Consider the following 20,965-nt stretch of genomic DNA (forward strand, 5'->3'; position numbering starts at 1 on the left):
TCTGTTTATGAAAATTCCCAGGACCAATCAAGCTGGTTAAATTCTTTATGTCATGCAACCAGAAAATAAGTTTTATTTAAGTACATTATATTGTTTCTGTCCTTATTTTGATAATTCATACAGATTTAGGTACTGAAAGGGAATTAATCATTTTCTGGGTAGTATGATTCTTCAAACTTTTAATAACGTATTTTAAGACACGCATTTAAGTGTTCCTGGAAGTTTGCTTTGTTTCATGACAATTCATACTTTTCTGTTGCTTGTTGGAATGTTTTTATATATATACACGTTTCCACCTAACATATTTGCAGTTCTTTCGCAGTACTTTAACTTTTTTTTTTTTTTTTTTGGCTTAAGGCTTTCATTTAAAATGCTCTGTTTTCTTTGAACCCTTACCTCCTGTTAAATATTTCTGGCATATTGTCCATTTTCATTAATGGCTGTGTCAATCTGCCAGGCTAAAGGAGATAAGAGCCACTTAGCATGAATATTTGGAATATAGTTGTCTTGACCATTAACCTTTAACTTACATTAAGGCTCTATTCAGCAGAAATTTTATGACTTGGTTCCTGCTTGTTAAGTTTTAGATACTGTGGCTACGCTACATAGTTGAGGTAAGGAGTCCAGCATTCAGAGAAAAACTATGCTAATTATCTGTTGTGACAGGTATCATTTATTTGTTTTGTATACAGGAAAAGTTGGTCCAAGATAAAGGTCTTACCTAAATTGATTTTGTTTTGAGATTCAGGTAATCTCTTGAGTTAAAAAAAATCTGTAACACTTTTCCATTTATTAGACCTACTACTCCTTAAAATAGATTTTTATTAGTATTTATTATAGGCTAGATTCTCTAAGTACAATATCTCATTTAATTCTTACTATAACTGAGGCTGAAAGAAGATAAGTAAGTAACCCAAGTTTAGGGAGCCAAAAAAGTGATAGAGATAGGATTTGCGTCTAATCCATCCAGTTCAATAAAATTTGCTCTTTCTGGTCTACCATGTTACCTTCTAATGTACTATAAGGAATGTTGCTTTACTGAGTATTTTTAAAAATATTTTTGGCTATAATTCTGGGATAGTAAAAAGGCATTATTCCCTAGAGTTATAAGAATAAATATGATGCATTTTCAAGGCACTTTAATATACCGCCCAATTTTTTAAAAATTACCATACTAGTTTCTGAAGTTGGTGACCATGAAAAATGGGCATTAGTCTGTAGGTCCATAAATAGCATGAGAGAACATCAGTTTATTTTCACCGAAAGTGTTGTATCTGCTGTTTTTGTCCCAAACATAATTTGGTAGTTTCCCATTCCCCAATCTTTATGTCAAATAAGGTCATTATGTGAAAAATGATTTTAAAGTTTCTAAAGAATAATAGAGAGAGAGAGAGGAGTAAGAGTAGATGCCATGTAAAAATAATTTAGACTTTTTTTTCTACAGTGTATGCTTATTTTCTTTTAAAAATTGAAACTTATCTGAAATCAAATGCAGTACTTGTAGAGGAAAAATTAGATAGTTAAAAATTTATCTATTTTCTCTCAGTTTGAGTGTTGTAGATGTATCCTATGATGCCCAAATTATAGAATTTTTTTTTTCTTCAGTGATTCTAGCCACTGTCTTGGACATTTCAAATTTCTTCTAAATAGAGACCTTGGTGAAGAGCTGTCTTGTTTTGTGCTTATTTTCATCTAACATGCATGTGCTGCATCTCATGTTTATGTTTGCTGTCTCACATTGCTTTATTTAGATGCCATCTAACAACAGTATCAGAAAACAAATAGAAACACTCCAGGTGAGTTGTGTTGATGTTACAAAGTAAAATATTGCTTTATCTCCTTTAAGTGTGGCTTTTTTCCCCCTTTACCCATGGCTGCATTGCATGTCCAACGTATTTATTTAAGTCTGCTTCTCGTATTGTAAAAGAAGAGCAGCACACAGCAGGAACATTCTACCGAAAGTTTAATATTAATGTGGTCCCAAGAAGATGAATTTAAGAGAGAGAAGTGATACCGAATGTTGATTTTTAACCATAATCTTCAGTTTTAAAATATTCTGTTTAATTAAAATTAGCTGTTATAAATGATGCTTTTTATAACATTTTCCAATGAAATTCAGGAGACTGTAGTTCAGATTTTGAATATGATTTTGATGCAACACTTTAAAACTTCAATCCTACTGGTTTGAGTTTTAAACAAATCTTTTTTTGTTGTTGTTCACAGTAGGAAAAAAATGAAGAAACATTAAAATGATTGCTGCCAGAGAGCATATTTGCCTGACATCAAAACTGTATTATTTAAAATAGATAAGTAATAAGAACCTGCCGTTAAAAAAAAAGAAAGAAAAAAGAATTTTAAAAAACTGTATTATGCGTTAATATTGCTGGATTTTATTAATGTAATCTGATTATTCAAATTAGACCAAAATTGTAACTAGGGAATTATGTATCTTTGTTTAAGGATCAGATCAATTTAGGATGTTTTCATTATTCAGAGATATATAGCAGCATTGCAGTTACCGAGTAAACAATTATATAATTTTTATCACTTTTTATCTTTTCTGGAATTGTTCATTGTAAAATAAGTCTGCTTTGTAAAAGATAGTAGTCCATCTTGGAAAGTTTGAAATTCAAATTTTATTTCATGCCAGATACCTCAGCACGTAAGATAAGATAATCCAAATACTTTACTAACAATTTATATGAGAAGAATTTTTATGTGGAATTGGACTTAAATATTTCTATTATATAATTTATTATATGTTAATTTGTAGTATTCATATTTTGAAAAGATAATTTAACTATGTGAAAGTATTATTTGGAGTGTACATAAAACTAATTGAACTCATATTTTGATATTTGAGACCTTGCATTTAAGTGATAGAAAAGAAAGTACTACAAAAAGCTTGGTTGTTATACTAGTAACATATATTGTGTGTAACTTTATATGTTACTTTAGTTACATTAGTAACAAATTAATAGAAAACTACTTGGGGAGTGTATCTGAAATTTGGAATCGCGGATTTGGCAGTAGAGGGAGAGACTGACTTTGAGACTCTGACCAGCTGAATAGTTGATACTCCATTCTGAATTATATCAGATTTTCATATACATAGATGTACAAAATTATATTTTCTAGTGGTTGTCTTTTTTAAAAACATGTCCAGTGGTAATCTTGTTGCATTGCTTTTAATCATACGTAGTGGATGTCTATTATTCTATAGTCTGAGAAAACATAAAATAGAATGGTAAATTACTTAGTATTTAAAAACTCCCTTTTGTCCATTGTTATATATAAAATAATTGTTTAACAATAAGAAATCTCTCAAACCAGATTAAATAAATGCTAATTTATAGCACTAAATGCATCCTACAACTAATTAACAGATGTATAAAGAGTTTCTCCTACTAAAGGTGATTATTAGCTAATTTTCAAAATTTACAATTAAATCTCATTACATGTCTCTTGTCATTTAAGTACTTCACTTTTTATAATAGCTAGTATGAAGAAAAGGTTTGCTGATCAAATTGCGATTGAAATGGATACTTTTCTGATTTTAAATAATAATGTTCTTATTCTAAATTAAAAAATTAAAGATAAACACCTGACACTTACTGAGCATTTAACATGTGTCAGGCAGTGTTCCAACTGCTTTTCACGTAATAACTCCCTTAATCTGTGAGGTAGGTACCGTGTTATCTCCATTTTAGAGCTGAGGAAACTGTTTCACCAGTTGATCCAAGGATGGGGTTTGGCCAGTCATTCCTAATTTCAGAGTCTATGCTCTTAACCCACCATTCCGTACTCCTTCTTTTAAGTATAGTCACTCAGTAATATTTTGTATTATTCCATAAGTGCAAATATCTATAACAACATTTGGTGTTCCAAATTTTAACTGTGTATGAGCTGCAGTGAATTATGGCAAAGATGAGCAGTCCTTTCATCATTATGTCAGTATTGTTTTGTGTCCCATTTACCATCAGGTAAGTTGAAGTGTGTATAATTTCAGAGTTCTTAGAGATACTAATAGTATTTTGTTTTGAGAATATAAGGGACGGCTCAATTTCCTTATTTATGGTTGCTTTTGAGCTCTCTGTACTTACTGTATACCAAATATATACTTACATATTTAAACCTGTTTTAGATTGAATAAAGAAGGGAATGGAGGGGGCTTTTAGTTGTTGACAGAGAATATAATTGATCTTAAATTATTGCAAGTACTTTGATAAATAAGCTTATTTTTATTCTCTTTTGTTTCTAAACAGAATAAAGATCCTAAAATGTCTCGAGTTGCACTGGAATCTTTGTATAGATTGTTGTGGGTCTATGTAATTAGAATAAAATGTGAAAGCAACACTGTAACTCAAAGGTGAGTGCCTTTGTTTTAAAGTATATTTAAAATAACATCTTGGTAAAAAATGCCACACTATGAATTTTAGTTAACATTACAAATACCTTGAGGAGGGATATGAATTATCTTGACATATTATGAAGGATGGGGAGGATATTTTGCTAATGTTTTGTTGATTTCATTCTCTCATTATGACTAAATCTTTTTTCCCTACAGTCGTCTTATGAGCATAGTGTCAGCACTTTTCCCAAAAGGGTCACGTAGTGTGGTTCCTCGTGATACACCTCTCAATATATTTGTGAAGATTATTCAGTTCATTGCTCAGGTGAGTGCCTCACCTCATAATACCTATATACATGTAAATTGTAAGAGTAACTTAGAGTCATAGAATTTGTTACACATCTAAAAGCATGATAACAAAACATTTATTAATACTGAATAGTGAAAAATAAAAGTATGCTTTAAAAAAGTAAAAAATAAATGATGCTAATGATTTTTGTGTGTGTGCAAAATACATTTAGATGATTGATCTACACACTTGGAAAGGAGACTCACAGGAGGAGACACTTAATTTAGGAAAAGTCAAGAAAATGTCTCATAATCCTCCTCTTGTCTATTTACTAATTAGTTCCTGAGTGTCTTGAAAGATTTTGGAACATTGTTTTCATAACCTGCATTAATCTAGGTTCTCAGGCACAGACACTAGAGTCCGTGGTAGCTAGCTGAACCCAAAGGGGTCTTTTAAGGAATAGAGGTCGTTCACAGAATCACTCAGAGGACTGAAGAAACAGATTCTAGCCGAAATGGAAATCCAGAGGAAACTACACCATCGGGCTACCAAGGAAGCTGCTGCCTCTGCCACAGTCAAAAACCTGCCAAATTAGGAAGTGCCCCAAGCACTTCAGAATCATGTTTCCACCACAGTCCCCACCAGTAAAATAGATTCCTTTGTCCCTGTCCTCCCCCTCCTCCTCCCCCCGTACCCCAGTTCCCAAGGGTTCCCGTGAGTATATCACTTGACTGGGTCTCGATCACATCCTGAAGCCTATTGTCCAAAGGCATCCTGGGAAATATTTTAGCTTTCTAGCCTCTGCAGTAAAGGAAGGTTTATTTGAAGAGGATTAAATGGGGGCTGAGTAAGCAAATCCATGGCTCTGGTCACATTCTCTTCTGGGACATCAGCCCTGGAGAAGCATAGGTAGGGTTACCTTCTCAGTTTGGGAAAAACACTTCGGTTCCAGAATGTTCATTGAGTTCTCTTTGAACTAAAACTATGACAACGAAGATGACCCGTAATGTAATTATTTTTGACAATGAAGAAATAAGGAATATTTAAATAAAACTAATACATTTCTATTTACAGGAGCACAGAATTAATGATAATTAGATAAGACTAAATGTGTCAATAAGATGAATGAAAGCAGATTGTGCTTTAGATCTGTTGTTGAGAGAACTTTTGCTATTTGGTTGCATCCCTTCCCCGAGGGTCGTACCCACTCCCTTTGCTTAATCACCTCACACCAGCACTCCTCCAGAACTATAGAGCTCCTCTCAAACATCAGTTACTCTTAGTTAACTTTTCTTTCCTTGGAGATTACCTTCCTGGAGCCCTGTTCTTTCTATCCCAGTATGAACTCCCTGCTCTCCAGACCTGCCTCATCGCTATCATCATGGGACTTCCTTTTATCATTATTTTGGGAATTCCTTCACTTAGGTCTTGAATATGAGTTTGGCAAATGAGTGTTTAAAACTTCTATCCTGCTGGTTTGGCTATAAAACCAATCATTTGATAATTAAATCATGTATCTATAATAATACACTTTTAACATTAATTCATATGTAGTTTTCTTTTGTCCAGCTAGATTCAGGAACTTCTTGTGGGCACAGACCTGTATTGTTGCCATTATTTGTATAATTCTTAACATGATACCTAACTTATACAGGCAGACCCTTGTTCTATTGCGCTTTGCTTTATTGTGCTTTGCAGATATTGCCTTTTTTTGCAAACTGAAGGTTTGTGGCGACTCTGTGTTGTTAGATGATGGTTAGTGTTTTTTAAGCAATAAAGTATTTTTTAGCTAAGGTTGTACATTGCTTTCTTAGGCATAATGCTATTGTACAGTTAATAGACTACAGTATAGTATAAACATAACTTTTATATGCACTGGGAAACCAGAAAATTTGTGTGACCTGCTTTATTCCGATTTTGCTTTATTGCGGTCTGGAACAAAACCCACATTATCTCCAAGGTATGCCCATAGCAGTAGAAAGTTATAAGGATTTATTGATTTTTTTTTTTTTTTTTTTCTCTAGGAACGTTTGGATTTTGCAATGAAAGAAATAATATTTGATCTTCTCAGTGTTGGAAAATCTACCAAAACTTTCACCATTAATCCAGAGGTAAAAAAATTATAATGTAGTAATTTACTATCCTATACAATTAAAAAAAATTTTTTTTTGAGCACGATTTCTGGAATCAGAACTCTTAGGCTCAAATCTCTAGTTTAAGACAAATTAAGGTAAATGTTATTTCCTACTTCTTTGGCCTTGTTATTCCCTTGTAAACTCCTACTCATCCTTTAGATATTAAATTTTCAGATTGTTTAAAAATATTTTTTGAAGTAATTGCTTATTGGAATTTAATGACACTGGAGAACGTAAAAAGACAAAATACGTGTTATATTTTCTCTTATTTCTTTTAAATGCCTGTGCTGGTCCTCCTCATAATCAAATCCTAAGATATATATTTATGTAGTTAACAAATGAGCTCGAAAGTTATTGAAGCTTTTTATTTGTAGGATTTTTAAGATAGGTTGATAATTATTTCCAAATTTTTAAAGTGAGCAGAAAAGACTTTTTATAGATGACATGCTTAACCTGGTTTTCAGCAACAAAAATCACATAATGAAAGGCGTTTTCTTGATCATCCGTTTTCAAAAATATCCTCTTCATTGAACGAGTTTATTTCTGAAATTAAGTTTTTTCCTCACTGAAACGCTCATACTAAGAGTAGAAAAAATGTCAATTGTGCCGTTTTGTTGTTGTTGTTTTTCTACAGGCTTACTTTATTAGGATTTTCTTCAATCTGTATTTTCTTCTCAGGAATCTTTTTAAGCTTGTGAGAGCTAGTTTAGTTAAAGCCAGATAAAATGATCTATTAATCCACTTAATCAAATCAAGCAAATTGCAGTACACTGAAAGAATGAATAAGTGAGGACACCTCTGTGAACCACGGTACATTGTGGAATTTTCCACAATGACATTCCAAGATGTCATATGTAAAGAGGGGTAAATCTTAAAACCTTGATCTTATTTAGATAAAAAATATATAAACGAAAGTTTTATTTTCTCCCTGTATTCCAGTGAACCATCTTACACACCCACTGGGATGCATATACCCATTTTAGAGACCACTGGTGTAGGTCATAACTAATGACATCTTGGGCTGAGATGGTGTGGTGTGGATAGAGAGAAGATCATTTACTGAGAAAAGAAACACTGAGAAGATACTGCGTTTGGCGGGGAAGAGGGCATTTGGTCTGAACATGGCAAATCGGAGGCAGCTTTCTGACATCCAAGTAGAAGTGTCAGATTGGTCTGAGGGTCCAAGTTCAGAGGAGAAGTAAGGCTTAAAATTAGCAGGCCATCTGGTATGGGTGGTAATTGAAGCCATGTAAATACATGAAATTGCTTTGGGAGAGAATACATAATGATAGGAAAAGGCAGCCTAGGAACTTGCCTTGAAGCAGTCTAACATTTAATATTCAGATAAAGGAGGGTAAATTTGAAATGTGGACAGAGATGACACAGTCAGCAGTGGCACACTTGTATCCAAGGAAGGGAGGGTTTCAGGGAAGAAGGAATATTTGACAGTGTCCCATGCTGCTGGAAAGTCAGATAGGATGCAGGAAAAATGCCCACTGTTTTGAGCAGTATTGTCACTGATGAGTGAGAGGGAAGTATTATGGGGAGGGCTCATTCCATTAAGATAGTTGAGTATAGTTAACAGGAATCAGATATATTCAGTTAAAAGGGAAATGCTGAAGATGCAAGAAAGCGAAGGGAGAATTGATAGTGTAGTTTCCTGATAATGCAAGAGCGGGTGGGATTCTAATAACTAGGAATACCAGCACCCCTCGACTGTAACAGGAGCAAAGTAGAGGAAGAAGAGGTGCAGATATAAGTAGATCAGTGTGTTTTGTAGTGAGAGATTGAGGAAGGTTGATGGTTTTTTTCTGACCGTGAAGTGGGTGACAGATCATCTGCTTATAGAGGGGAGAGTATGGTATCAGGGTAGGAGAGTTGAGGAAGGGATGGAAGAGGTTTGAAATAAGCTAGAAAATAAAAGAGCCAGTTGACCTCATAAGTGAATGGGTGGCCCTTGGGAATTTGATATTAAAGCACACTCCAGTGCCTGGGCTAGTTAAAAAAAAAGTTGGACAGAAAGGTTTGTGTTTCTTCTGTCCTCCTTCCTCACATCCCCCAGTGTTATTTGATGAGATATTTTTAGCATGAAAAAAAAAAGGAATTTTCTGACTCTCTGACTTCTTTACTTTGAAACTTTTTTCTCTGAAGAGGATGAACATAGGCCTCAGAGTGTTCCTTGTAATAGCGGACAGTTTGCAGCAGAAAGATGGTGAGCCGCCAATGCCAACAACAGGAGTTATTCTTCCCTCAGGAAACACTCTGCGTGTAAAGAAAATTTTTCTCAATAAAACCTTGACAGATGAAGAGGCAAAAGTCATAGGTTAGTGTTAACTGGAATAAGTCAATAATACAGTTTAATATTCTTTTGTGAAAGGTTATGATCAAATCTAAAATGTATACATTTGCCTGTGTAAATGTATACACACATGTATATATTTGCCTATGAAAGTATATATTTGCCTGGTTATTCCAGTGTACAGAGTGATTCAAAAATGAATACTTTTTTTTATAATGTCCATAAGTTATGTTAAAAGTCTTCTGGTTAAATATTTTCTCACATGATACTATTCACTGCATTTTGTCCTTCCTTCAAATTAATTTCAGTTGTGTGCATAATCTTTACACATTTTCTCCAATATACTGAAGCAAATTATCAGGGAGAATAGTATGTCAAAGTCAGAACTCCTTCTTTTGTAACAAAAATAAGCTAATGTAATTTAAAGGTTGATAGGCTTTTATTTTTTACAGAAAATAGTTGTAACTATTCTTTATCTAATTTTTGACATTTTATAACTGTGAGGTTTTCTCCCCCCTTCCCAGGAATGTCTGTTTACTATCCTCAAGTGAGAAAAGCGTTAGACAGCATTCTCAGACATTTGGACAAAGAAGTCGGGAGACCAATGTGTATGACTAGTGTGCAGATGTCTAATAAGGAGCCTGAAGATATGATTACGTATGTAGTCAATTATTTCTCTTCATTGCTATTTCAGTTTTCATAAGTAAAGTGGGTTGATTCTTGCTTGTTTCCTTCCTTGTTTCCTTCCTTTCTCTTCTGGAGTTCGCCCCTATTGCCATCTGCGGCAGTTTTTAATACAGCGATTCCTCCCACAGGCTCAGTTTTACTCTTTAAAGTGCTGTCAAACCAGTATAGATAGCAAAAGTCATCCTGGATCCGTCCAGTTTGTTGTCAGTGATGAGGCCTTATACTTATTCTGTGAGCGAGAGAGAAATGCTAGTGGCCCCAGATGTGTGTGGACATGGTTGGTTTATTAAGTCAAACAAATGCTCTTATTTCCAGAGCCTTGTTCAACAAAAAAAGAAAACCTGAAAATCTCCTGGGAACTGAGGCTGCAGAGGGGAATAATGTATGAGTGGCTTTTTGTGTGAGAAACTGTACCTCATCTCTCCCCCATCCCACTGCCTGCACTGCTTGTCAACCCATGTTTTCTTCCCTTATTGTTAGGGACTTCCTCCTCAGGAAGATATATTTTATGGCAACAACTTTTACTTGCTAGGAAGTGTCTACATATTCTTTATAAGAGGACTTTTTTTAAGGTGTTAATATCTGCATTGTACATCTTAGATAACCAAATTGGATATTGGATCTCTCAATTAATGCATAGTTACTATATACTAGAAAATCTTAATATCTCTGAGAGTTTCTCTAATGCGAAGTTTTTTTTCCTGCGTTTCTTCCTCTGGGAAGTCTTCATCCTTTTTGTCACACTTTCCTCATTTCTGCCTGTAAATTTGCCCTCACTGAGTTCCTCTGGCTGCGTATGTAGGGGCTTCAATGACAGCAGTGTCAGCATTCCCTGGTCAGCTAGTTCCTCTGTAACTCCATTAATGTTTGATTCATATTGGGTTGACCAAAAAGTTTGTTTGGGTTTTTCCATAAGATGTTACAGAAAAACCCAAGCAAGCTTTTTGGCCAACCCAATATTTCACTCCCAGTATTCACTTTTCCTTTCTTTGCTGTACTTTAATCTTTGTTGGCCAGTTTCCTGTTTTGATTATCCATTTTTGTCAGATGGATACTCACCTGAGTTTACCCCTGGAGACAAGGACTCAACACAACTACATAATTTGCCATGTACGTGTGAACCGAATAACGGATGTGCAGTGACCAATCATGACAGACTTTGAAAAAATTAATGTGATTAAGTCACTGGTTATGATACACATCTGTTTTTTACATCCTGATTTGTGCACTGAGGAGCTAATAGGGAAGCTTGGCTATACAGTTACTTACAGTTAATGGTAACAGAAAATTGAACCACATTGTTGGAGACTGATACTATTTAACTAAATTGTGGTAACTGAAATTCATGCATGTTGGAACCAAGCTGAGAAAACTGACTGTATATAAAATCACTGAAAGTAAGTAGTAGGTCCATTGCCATGATAATGGATACTGAGCCGAAAACTCTTAAAACATCCAAGTTCTTGTCTATATAAGAATTATTTTATTGGGCCAATTGAAGAATAATTTGGGTAAAATAAATTAACAGCTTCCCCTTGAAATGTAGACCAAAATAAAAACCAGTATATAAAAGGTTAGATATTTAAAATAAATAAAATCATTGAATAACTAGGGGAAAATACAGAAGAATTAAATTGTATCAAGCCTCTGGAGGAACCAGGGTTTTCAAAACTTCATATATTTTATTACATAAAAATTTTAAATATGTTTGTGTGTGTCTGTGTGTGTGTGTGTACATTCTGAAGTAAAATAAAAAGACAAGAAAAAACAACTCCAACAGTAGTGTATGAGAATGTCTGTTTTCTAAAACCCTTGTTAGTATATGAGATTAAGAGAAAGAAAAAATTTTGTTGATTTTATAGACCCCCCCCAAATAACTAATATTTGGTTATTTAATGTCAATTTTATTATTTTAATAATTAAATATTTTCAAAGGTTAAATATTATATATTTAATTCTATTTGAAACAATTATAAATAATTTACTTAAATAATACTTATTTAAACATAATAGTTGTTATACTTGTTTTTAATCACTGAAAACCTTTTTTGCTGGCTACCTGTGTTTTTTTCCTGAATTATCCATATATTCTTTTCTGCATTTATAAACTGATAATTATTTACTGGATTTGTATATGCTTTTTAAAATAAATACATTAAACTTTTGGAGGTGGGCTTATTTTCTGTAATAATTTTTCCAAGTTTGCTTTCATTGTCTGGTGTATGTAAGATTCTTCTTATTAAGTCCTCTTGTGATCTGTTTTTCAGGGGGGAAAGAAAACCCAAAATTGATTTGTTTAGAACTTGTATTGCTGCTATTCCAAGGTTGATTCCTGACGGTATGAGCAGAACTGACCTCATTGAATTGTTAGCAAGGTAAATGAGAATTACTGTTTGTGAGGTTATCTTTTATCTCTTTAAATCTCTTTACATTTCTAATGCACCCCTGTTACTATTATCACTAAAAAAGTAGTGATAAAGACATTTTTAATCCTTTATTTGATAACTTTCTAAACTCCCATTTTGTCTTTTACGTTTTGTTAACACTTTCTCCTCACTCATTTTTTGTTGTTGTTGTTGATGAAATTTAATCTCAAGATGTATTTAATGACTTTTATTTAGTTTTATGGCAGAGAGGTCAAAGCCTTTCTTTCCCCAGGGAATGAGAGCAACGAATGACTTAATATCCTAAATGTGAAATCCTGAAAGTATCTTTTTTTTTTTTAACATCTTTATTAGAGTATAATTACTTTACAATGTTTTGGTAGTTTCTGCTTTAAAACAAAGTGAATCAGCTATATGTATACATATATCCCCATATCCCCTCCCTCTTGCGTCTCCCTCCCACCCTCCCTATCCCACCCCTCTAGGTGGTCACAAAGCACTGAGCTGATCTCCCTGTGCTATGCGGCTGATTCCCACTAGCTATCTATTTTACATTACATGTCCATGCTACTCTCTCACTTCGTCCCAGCTTACCCTTCCCACTCCCCTTGTCCTCAAGTCCATTCTCTACATCTGCGTCTTTATTCCTGTCCTACCCCTAGGTTCTTCAGAGCCATTTTTTTTTAGATTCCATATATATGTATTAGCATACGGTATTTACTTTTCTCTTTCTGACTTACTTCACTCTGTATGACAGACTCTAGGTCCATCCACCTCACTACAAATAACTCAGTTTCGTTTCTTTTTATCACTGAGTAATATTCCATTGTACATATGTGCCGCATCTTCTTTATCCATTCATCTGTCGATGGACACTTAGGTTGCTTCCATGTCCTCGCTATTGGAAATAGTGCTGCAATGAACATTGGGGTGCGTGTATCTTTTTGAATTACGGTTTTCTCAGGGTATATGCCCAGTAGTGGGATTGCTGGGTCGTATGGTAGTTCTATTTTTAGTTTTTTAAGGAACCTCCATACTGTTCTCCATAGTGGCTGTATCAATTTACATTCCCACCAGCAGTCCTCCCTCATTTTTTAACTGTTAAAGTTCTTCTGGATTCCCCTACAAATCCTATTTTTAAATTCCTTGCCTTTCCATATAGTACTGTTTCTTGGGACCTTTCATGTTGTCTCTTAACATATGGGCATTATCGGTGTATGACAGCCCCACTGGGCAATTAATTAGTGTGTTAACTCCTACAGTCATTTCTTTAGCACCTAGGGTGATAACCAGGTCTCATTTTTAGTTTTTCCTCTTATTGCAGAGCCCATAGCATTCAAGTTTTTATCTCTTTCCTCTACTAGGCTCTATAAGTGAATAAATAACATGACATCCAAACTAACCAGCTCCCAAAAGTAATTCTAAGTTGATTTGAGGTGATGGCCTTTTGAAAAACCGCTTTGTTGACATAGTTGGGGATTCTCTTTAGATAAGGGGTCAGCAAACTTTTTTTCTTAAAGGACCAGATAGTAAATATTTTAAGATTTGCAAGTCACATGGTCTCTGTCACAGTTACTCATCTTTGCCACTGTAGTGCAGAAGCAGCCACCTGTGAAGGCTCCTGGCTGGATTTGGCCCTTGAGCCATAGTTTGCTGGCCCCAGCCTAAAGGGAAAACCAAGTGCAAAGACTATCAGGGCAGTGATACTTGATCACATTGAAAGACGTTTACTGCTCGCTGGGTACTTATCACTAAGTCTTAAGTTAAATTCACAATGGATAAACAGTTAATAGACCACACCAGCAACCTTTTCTACCTCCTTGAAAACACCTAGCATTTCACACACCCGCGCACTACCTATCCTCAGCGGTTGCGGGTTGCACTCAGACCTTGAATGGTATTGGTGTCTTTTAGGATTACGAGGAGAAGAAAGGGGTTACTTTGAAACTTTGCACCATGAGATAAATTCATCCCTTCCTACTCTGTCTCTTAACTCTTGCTGTAAATTAGATTGCAGAGTTACGGAGGTCTTGTCAGTGTTAGGGAGGGAAAATAAGTTGTAATTATTTATAATGCTGTTCCTTGGGAAAGCAGTAAACAACTCTCATTCACTTCTGCTCTTACTCCTCCCACCTCAGTTTATAACTCACCTGCATCTTTGTGGACGGCAGTCCATATCCCCCACCAAAATGAAGTTGCATCTCCAAGGGGCAGGGATAGAGGAGCCTTGTAAAGGAGCAAACATCTCGACAGTGATTGACAATTTGCTTTGCTATTTATAATACTTTGCTTCTTTCCCCTGTGGTATTCACTTACCAATTAGTTTATTTTGGCAGAAAGAAAGATTCTAGGGTCTGCTTACTTTGTCCCCAACTCCTATCGTTTGGAATTGTGATGTCTAAATCTTATTTACTTAGAAATAAAGTAAGCAAACAAACAAAGCAAAGATACACTGTAAATTTGCAGACCTGTCTTGCTGTCTCTAGGGAAGGTCAATTTGTTCTCCTGCCTTAAATTATCCAGGCACCATTCTCTTCATGGCTATACCACGAGTCACACAGATAGGTGTAAATTCATGGATTTAAGGGATGTTAAAATGACCTTTAGAGTCAGTCACTCTCCTAGCCCACAGTATCGCCTTTGGTGCCACTATCAGAGACAGAACACTGGGCTAGAGACCCTTGATCTGACCCCACGTGGTACTTCCAGTGCGCTGCTCTAACTGCTGCTGCTTTGTGGCTCACTCCTAGGTCTCTGTAGCTGTAATACATTTTCTCCTCAGTCTCATGGTCAGTTGAACGTTGGCTTAGTGAAGACGAGAACTGAGCTCAGCAGGGCGAAGACCGTGTATCTCCTCTCACCTAAATCACGCAGCTCTCTTCCTCTATCATTGAGGATAACTGCATCTTTCCAGCTGCCCAAGCATGTAACTGTGGCATACTTTTCAATACACCTGCTTTTCTTTATTCATTCAGGCTCTTTCTAACTCTGATGCATGTGTCTTGATGGTCAATCATGAAAATAATACTCTACAGCCCCAAACAGAAACTCATATTCATATAGCAATATATATTGGTAGCTTCACTGCTGCAGCCATGTTTTATGATTTTCTTATTTATCATTCTCTTCTTTAAGTTCCATTAAAATCCTTTAACTAATATTAATTCATGTCCTCATATTGTATTGATGTCTTTAAAAGGTAATTATATATAGCCTCTCCTATAATTTATTTAGACTTAAACTCTTGAAGACCTTATGGGTTAGTTTGACACATTTTTTTTTCTCATTTTCTTTCTAGGCATACCCCACTTATGAAGTTACTCCTAAATTTATTCTCATTCTCACTGTCAAGAATTATTTCTGTTAAACTGATTCCATCTTGATTTGTTGTATTTCTTTCTTCATAATCAGCCATCTTATGTTTAACTGTAACCTCAGCAGCATGAAAGGAATGATAGAGATAAATCATGTCCTTTCCAGTAAAGGACTAAATAAATATGAGCTAGCGCTAAGGTATTATATGATTGGATGTAATTTTTGATTGATTATAGGATAACATATGGCATTTTAAGGATTAAAGAATTTTTTTAATGTAATTCTGATTTGTCAATCTGTGTTTTCTAAAGTACAACATTTGAATTATGATCAAACTTATTATTCTGAATTATATTACAAGTACCAGCTAATATTAGTAGATTGACGTGTGAATTTAAATAAATGAATATAGTTTAGCATAAGGATGAATATAGCACAAAAAGTGAACATTGGTTCCTATCTTCTTACTTCTTATGAACCAATTGAGAGGATATATTTTTTAAATTCTTAGTTTTACGTTTTAGATGATAAAACTCTTTGGAAGGTTTTTGAGGTTTGCTAATGGAATTTTGTTCTTGGTAGGCTCACAATTCATATGGATGAAGAACTACGTGCTCTGGCTTTCAATACTCTGCAGGCACTAATGCTTGATTTTCCAGATTGGCGGGAGGATGTTCTTTCAGGATTTGTTTATTTTATTGTTCGTGAAGTGACCGATGTCCATCCCACGCTTCTTGATAATGCCGTAAAGATGTTGGTGCAATTAATAAATCAGTGGAAACAAGCAACCCAAATGCATAACAAAAACCAGGACTCACAGGTACCAAACTCTTTTGTAGTATCTCTTTGTATGTGGTCAGTGGTAGATGACCAATGATGATGTTAAAACATATTGACTTTCTCAAAAACTAAAAGTTTTATTAGTTTTACTTCCTTTCAAAGTGTTTGTAATCCCTTAAGCAGAACTTTCCTATAGTTTATATATTAAATACATAACATTTGTGTGTCCAACCTTTCCAACTTTCTTTCTTTGGTAATAATTATTTTTAGTTTTTATTATTTATTTATTTATTTTAAAATATATTTATTTATTTATTTTTTGGCCACATTGGGTCTTCGTTGCTGCACGCGGGCTTTTCTCTGTAGTTGTGGCGAGCGGGGGCTACTCTTCGTTGCGGTGCATGGGCTTCTCATTGCGGTGGCTTCTCGTATTGTGGAGCACAGGCTCTAGGTGTGTGGGCTTCAGTAGTTGTGGCACACAGGCTCAGTAGTTATGGCTCGCGGGCTCTAGGGCACGCGGGCTTCAGTATTTGTGGCACATAGGCTCAATAGTTGTGGCTCGCGGGCTGTAGGGCGCGTGGGCTTAAGTAGTTGTGGTGCACGGGCTCAGTGGTTGTGGCACACGGGCTCAGTAGTTGTGGCTCTCAGGCTCTAGAGCGCAGGCTCAGTAGTTGTGGTGCATGGGCTTTGTTGCTCTGTGGTATGTGAGATCTTCCCAGACCAGGGCTCGAACCCATGTCCCCTGCATTGGCAGATGGATTCTTAATCACTGAGCCACCAGGGAGGTCCCGGTAATAATTATTTTTAAATGAACGTAGAAACTAGAGGCAATTCTAGCTCACATTTAGGTTGTTTCCAATATATTTAAAGCTGATATAATAAAAAATTTTGGTAGCCTTTCAGATGAGTTATTTGATTGTTTTCTCAAAGGCACCAGTCCCCATTTCACATATACAGTACGTGTGCTTCTTAACCGTAAAAGGTGCTCAAATTATTGATTTGTGATAATGTGTTAAGTCATAGAATCTTGGAATATTAGGGCTGGATCATCTAAGCCAACCCAGCTTCTCAACCTTTAAAGAGCCTACAAATCACAGGGGCCTGAGAATCTCTCTTTTTAACAAGCTCCTAGGTGATGCCACGTTGCTGGTCCACACTTCGAGTACAAAGGATACCATCCAATCCCCTCATTTTCAATATAGAAATGTTAGACCAGTAGTGATTTTAAGTGTCAGCTCTAAGGCTTTTACAAAGTAGCCAGAGAGTGATAGAACTTAGGTACAGAATTCCTGTTCAGACTGCCAATTAAATGCTTTTTTCACTATGTGACTATGACATTTTTATAAATTAAATGTTATTTAAATTTCTTGAGCTGAGACAGACCTATAGCCATCATTTTTATGATTTGCTTTACTCTTTAGTAATTGCTTTACTAGAATGTCTATACATACATATATTTTTTAACTTCTGTTTATTTTTCAAGCATGGTATGGTTAATGGAGCTTCTCATCCCCCTCCTCTGGAAAGGAGCCCGTATTCCAATGTATTCCATGTGGTTGAAGGGTTTGCACTTGTCACTCTCTGTAGCAGTCGACCTGCCACTAGGAGATTAGCTGTCAGTGTCCTTAGAGAAATACGGGCTTTATTTGCACTTTTGGAAATACCTAAGGTAAGATTTAGATATCTCATCCAGCTATCTAATGAAAGTACTTAAAAACTCCTTTTGTCCATCCTTATTCCATTTCTGTTTTTACCATGCAAGGATAACTTACTTTATAACAAGATCTTTTTGACAGGGTCTGAGCTCACCCACCTACCTGCCCTCGATTCCATTTGTAACAAATAGGGCTAAAGTGAGTTTTAATGTTTACCTAGGTTTGACGGCTTTTCTTAAACATTCCTAAACTTTTTTAGACATGTGATGTCTTTTTTATAGGGTGATGACGAATTAGCCATAGATGTGATGGACAGGCTGAGCCCATCCATCCTTGAGAGCTTCATCCATCTCACTGGGGCCGATCAGGTAACTTTAATGATTTTGTGCTCTTCAGTCGTGTTTTGGAACTTAAGACATACATACATACATGAGTTTCTTTTACAAATGTCATGCATTAGAAAGTATTTTTGAAAATGGTAAAGTGCTTTAAAAACAAAAAATACTTTAAAAAAAGTGGCATACACACACACACAAAGTGGCACTAGTTTATGCTATGGTCAGTACTCTTCCCACAGAAATAAAGATATTTTATCTTTGTAAAATTCCAACCATTCCAATCTAAAAAGTTTCTCTTAAACCTGAAGTTGCTATCGACTACTGTTTGCTATTTATTACGGTATATAATATTCTTGACCTCTATATGCTGGTTAAAAGGCTATGGAGAAAATTTTTGTTGAAATTCGAAGCAAAAAATTGTGCTCTGCACCTTCAGTAAGTGTATTTGTTTGCTTTGCCATGTAAATTTAAGTGCATAGAGTAAATATATAGTATTTTATGCCTGAGTCATACGTAATTTGACTCATTAAAATGAAGAAAAACACTTTGTCAACACATACATAAGAAAGCTCATGCCAGCTTTCTTAATTTGGCTTGGGGGAAGAAAAGGTCATATATCAAGATTTCAAAACTGATGTAAGAATAACCATCACACTTTACTACTTGAAATTATTTTCTTCCCGTTTTGGAATACCTGGACAAGAGGTTTCTGTGCTTTCCACGTAACACATGGCTCTCATACCTCACGAGTTATGTGTAACCAAGAGAGATATTAATAAAATTTTATAAACCTAAGAGATGGTTATAAACCTGTGCAATTTAAAGCATTCTGTTTTAGATTATTAACCATGAATTGAGAAATAGATGGCTGTCTCTAGTGCCAAAAGCAGTGCCTGACTCGGAGCGGGTACTTTATAAATATCTGTTGAATGATCGAGTGAATTGGGCCTCTGTTCAGTTTAAGACTCCGGTTTTTGTTGTTGTTTTGTTGTCATTGTTGTTGTTTGAATCATAAATAATTTGTTCTGAAGGTAAGTCTTTATCTCTTTCAGTCTAATATTCAGTCTTTGAATATTACTGAGCAAATATTTGAGAATATGTACCTCTGGAGAGGAGCCCATTTCCCCATCTGTTCCACTTATGCATATATAGGGCACATCAGCATGAAAGTTAATGGTTCATTTTTGAGTTCTCTAGCAGCTTCAGTATGCCCGTGAAAGTTGCATATTCATACATGAATTACATAAGTAGTGGTTCTTAAACTTTTTGGTTTATGGATCTTTTTTGAGACTAACACAAACTATGGAATCTCTCTCCAGAAAATTGCATGTACACATGTGCACAAAACAGCTTATATGCAGTTTCAGGAATTCTCTGCTCATATTACCCCTGTTTAAGAACCTCTGTTCTAGAAACTAGCAATAGGCCACTTATAGTTAAAAGCAATTTATATGGCAAAACTTTGAAAGTTGTTGAAATATGCAATAATCAATTGGTTGTTTTTTTTTTTTTTCTCTTCATAGACTACTTTGCTGTATTGCCCTAGCTCAATAGATTTACAGACATTAGCAGAATGGAACTCTTCTCCTATTAGCCACCAGTTTGATGTGATTAGTCCATCGCACATATGGATATTTGCACATGTGACCCAAGGCCAAGATCCATGGATTATAAGTCTCTCCAGTTTTTTAAAGCAAGAAAACCTTCCAAAACACTGCCCTACAGCTGTGAGCTATGCTTGGATGTTTGCATACACAAGACTTCAGTTGTTATCCCCACAAGTTGATATAAAGTAAGTTGTTTTTCTAGTGCAAGTTTTAAAATGTATAGACTGTCAGCCTTCATAAGGTATGCATTTGAAAAGTTCTACAAATTGAGAATCCCATAAATAACATGCCATAACATACTGGTATGTGAAGAAGGGAGATGAAAGTTGTAAAGGACCCAGTCTCATTATCCTTTCATTCTTTTCGTATAATTTGGTCTCACCAAATTGTAATCGTTCATTCACTTAATAACACACTGCTTGGTACGTAGTTTGTGTCTAGTGAATGAAAGAATTAATGAGGAAATCATCCGAAGATGAATATGGATGTGAGTATAGATAAGTTTGTAGATAAAGGGTGAGAAGTAAAGGGAAACCGAGTTCAGTGACCTTACTTTTCCTGACAACATTGTAAGGAAGGCCGTCCACTGTGAGGGATGCGTGATAATGACATTGGTTGTAGTTCTGAGGATAATGGTAAAGAGTTGGAGTAACTGGTGATGTGCTGGAGAGTTGACCAAGGCTTTATAACTGCAGCTTAGTCTTGCTCTTAAATTTTAAAGAGAATTTGTTTGAGTTTGAGTTCCTGATTTCACCTTATCCAATATGCCATTGATCAGATTGCATGGCATGAGTCCTCCTATCATATAACTTGACCATATAAACCCAACACCTGGATAAACTTAACACCTTCAGCTCATATGAAAGCCTGCACAAACCTGGCTCCTCCAGTCTGTACTTTCTCCCTTACTTTCTATCAATGCTATCCGTGTACTCTATGTTGGAACCAAAATAAACCTCTCAGAGTTCACTGAATGTGGTCTGCAGTGTCTATTCCGTGAGCTTGTGTTCACATGAACTGAGAATGCCTTTTGTTTTCTTTATGCTCTGCCCATATCTGACGCATCGCAAAGTCCACCTTATTTTTAAAGCCTTCTCTTATATCTCCAACCCAGAGTAATTATTC

General features: G+C 35.4%; 1 protein-coding gene across 4 annotated transcripts in view; it reads left to right on the plus strand.

Annotated features, from left to right (window-relative positions):
* The window catches only part of FRYL (FRY like transcription coactivator), a 242,199-nt gene that overhangs the window by 140,494 nt on the left and 80,740 nt on the right, over positions 1 to 20,965 (plus strand). For all 4 annotated transcript variants that reach the window (XM_068542998.1, XM_068543001.1, XM_068542999.1 and 1 more), the window contains exons 14-23: positions 4,266 to 4,369; positions 4,568 to 4,676; positions 6,665 to 6,751; positions 8,927 to 9,098; positions 9,599 to 9,731; positions 12,029 to 12,136; positions 16,043 to 16,280; positions 17,724 to 17,909; positions 18,177 to 18,263; positions 19,757 to 20,025. In XM_068542998.1, coding sequence (XP_068399099.1) covers positions 4,266 to 4,369; positions 4,568 to 4,676; positions 6,665 to 6,751; positions 8,927 to 9,098; positions 9,599 to 9,731; positions 12,029 to 12,136; positions 16,043 to 16,280; positions 17,724 to 17,909; positions 18,177 to 18,263; positions 19,757 to 20,025 — 1,493 coding nt within the window. The remainder of the gene's footprint in view (positions 1 to 4,265; positions 4,370 to 4,567; positions 4,677 to 6,664; positions 6,752 to 8,926; positions 9,099 to 9,598; positions 9,732 to 12,028; positions 12,137 to 16,042; positions 16,281 to 17,723; positions 17,910 to 18,176; positions 18,264 to 19,756; positions 20,026 to 20,965) is intronic.

This window comes from Eschrichtius robustus, chromosome 4, assembly GCF_028021215.1.
Source record: "Eschrichtius robustus isolate mEscRob2 chromosome 4, mEscRob2.pri, whole genome shotgun sequence".
NCBI classification, from domain to species: Eukaryota; Metazoa; Chordata; class Mammalia; order Artiodactyla; family Eschrichtiidae; genus Eschrichtius; species Eschrichtius robustus.